General features: G+C 31.4%; 1 protein-coding gene across 1 annotated transcript in view; it reads right to left on the reverse strand.

Annotated features, from left to right (window-relative positions):
* The window catches only part of LOC106478657 (transmembrane 9 superfamily member 3-like), a 44,207-nt gene that overhangs the window by 25,054 nt on the left and 16,307 nt on the right, over positions 1-2,846 (reverse strand). The window contains exon 5 of the mRNA XM_013939212.2: positions 1,090-1,167. Coding sequence (XP_013794666.1) covers positions 1,090-1,167 — 78 coding nt within the window. The remainder of the gene's footprint in view (positions 1-1,089; positions 1,168-2,846) is intronic.

Genomic DNA, 2,846 nt, shown 5'->3' on the forward strand with positions numbered 1-2,846 from the left:
CCATTTCATGAGTGTGTTGCCTTGGGTTAGACTCAACAAGCAACTTCAGATTATCAATATCAATTCCAACATGTCAGCCCCTGTCATCACAGTTTTTAAGGCTAGTCACCTGAACAAAATTTGATGAACCATCATTGACACTTAGGAACATTCAAAACATTTACATACATTTTCTTTAATATTCTTTGCAGCTACAGAGACATTGAAGATGAAATTTTGGAATTTTTCCCTAGTCCAAAATGCAAGACTAAGTTTGTACTACTGGATCAAATGATAATTCCTAGGCTAAACTTTAGCAATATTTTTTATTATTTCAGCTGAATTTTAAGATTTTTTTGTCTGCTATGAGAATATAGTATTAAGATTTCGATGTGCTTAAAAATTCCTTAAAACTTTCTGTCAATATTCTGAGGAAAATCATCAGTAACGTACTTTAGTTTTTAATGACTGAAAAGAACAAACTTTTCATATTCCAGTTCAATAAAAAATAATTTTCATCACACAATATGTAAGTACTTACAAAACTTCTGCCTACAATTGGGTATTCGCATTTATTCCTTTCAGAGATATAAAGAAACATCCTTAAAATGCCTACAAAAAACAATAACTTACAAACACAAAATTTTGTAACCACACGTAACACAAATGAGCTTAACCTTTTAGCATAGCATTTATTTTCCTTTTTCACAAATAACACACATATCCAAGTATTTGATCCTTGAATTTCATAAACAATCTGTAAGATTTTAAACCAGGATATCAGGTAGCACACATAAATGGCAAAAAAGGAAGGAAAGCACCCTAAAGCACCCGAGTTTGGGGGTTTCTTTTCTAATACTACACCTTTATGATATTATGTTGTAGATGGAAGAAGAATATTCACATAAAAATCACTTTAAATATTCGTAATTACAATTTTTTAAATAAAACCTACATATAAATGAGAAAATAAAACTGTCTAAGCATACACTGCAATTTTCTTGAAGACTTACAAAACAGATTAATGTGTTATTTAACATAATGCATGGATGTAGCATGAGACGAAAGCACTAATTAAATCTTAAACGATATCAAAAAAATATTACTTACTCTATGTTGAAAGAAGTTAGGATCCAAGTATTTATCAAATCTGCTCTCATACTTGATGTGGGAAGGTTTCCAGCTAACCTAAAAATAAATGCTAAATGTTAATGCATTTTTCACTTATAAACAAAGAGACAAAACAAACATGAAAAAAAAAGAAAGTTGGAAAAAGAACACTAATATCCCTAAAAAGACAGTACCTTTATTTTGTTTTGCCATTACAGCCTCGTCAAAAGCAGCTGATAACTTACAAAAGTATTAATCCAGTTGAGACTAAACTTGACCACCACCATCAGCTAATCGACATTAATACACATATTTGAAAGGTTCGGATCAAATTAATAATAATATCAAACATCCTTGAAGTTAAACTGTCCAAACAAACCAAACCAATAATAATTAATAAACAACATATGTAAATCAACAGGTGAACTATTCAAATCAAAGTTCAAATCATAATACAAGCAAAAATACGCAACCCAAGTGATGTGAAGAGTTTAAGTTAATCTATCATTTTACATTATTTCATGGACTTTAAAAAGATTGTGTTCCACTCAGAGCCAAAGCTCCAAACTACTTATAACTTCCAGAGCAAAAAGGAATTGTTGAGCATTTCACCCACGCTAAGAGCCTCTCAACAATAACATACGGTAAATCTACATTTTGATTCTTTAAGTCATGTCACATTTTGAAATGTGAATAATAGTGATTAATTCCTAACAATTTATTGTAGAATATCCCACTTGTGAAATAAAAGTTGGCATCAACATTATTCATGCCTGTTCTCCTGTCATTTTAAAAATGAATGTTGAGCTTTGCCTACATGGGCACCTTTTCAAATGGGAGACAGACAGTTCTCAATATATATAAGATAAACCCCCATACTTGTACCTATAATTATGTTTACAGATACCTGTATTCTTCAATCCTATTATATCAATACATATGTATGTAATTAACCATGTAGTTCATATTCAGCAGTTATACACATATTTTTTACAAACAGTTTCTTTTTTTTAGTGCTACTTTGGAAGATACCTTGTTTTTGTACTATTTTATAGGTAAGCCTCACATTTTAATTATTCTCTGTAGTTTTGCAGTAATATTATCATCTGAACTTTAAATGTGTGTCCCTTATTTTCTTAATTCAAGAGAACTTGTTTAGGTTGTTCTTCCCTGTCCAAACCCCTTATCATATTTGGTACATAGATTTGTGAATAAGTATTTTCTCAATAAAAGAGCCTTCAAACTGTTCCTAGCCTCCTTCCATATTTCTTAATTACATCTCTATCAATCCTATAAAGATAACCAATAACTACACTTCTTTTTTCACTGCAGGGAATGAGTAAGTGTAAAAGCAAACAATGGGCTTCAATTTTTTTGTTTGTTTAGGGTAAAGTTACTAAGGCTATAATACTGCTGCCAATAATACTAAACTGCCAAAAAGATGGAAGGAAACCAGCCAGCAGTACCCAAAGTTGGCCCTTGGGCTGCTCTTTACCAACAAATAGTTGGATTTACAGTTGCATTAAAACATACCCATGGCTGAAAGAGCAAGCATGTTTGGCACCAGGTTTCAATCCTGTGACTTGTAGATGGTGTGATGAGTGTCATAACCATCAGACCATGCCAAGCTTAAGTTGATTTTTTTTTTAGCAAACCTAAACAAGCTTTTTTATGGTATGCTAGAAGACACTGGAATATCCCAAACCCTCATTAATTGAAAATTCTGTTATCATTTAAAGCAGAATTTTTTTAGATAC

The sequence above is a fragment of the Limulus polyphemus genome, unplaced genomic scaffold, assembly GCF_000517525.1.
Source record: "Limulus polyphemus unplaced genomic scaffold, Limulus_polyphemus-2.1.2 Scaffold239, whole genome shotgun sequence".
Classification (NCBI taxonomy): Eukaryota; Metazoa; Arthropoda; class Merostomata; order Xiphosura; family Limulidae; genus Limulus; species Limulus polyphemus.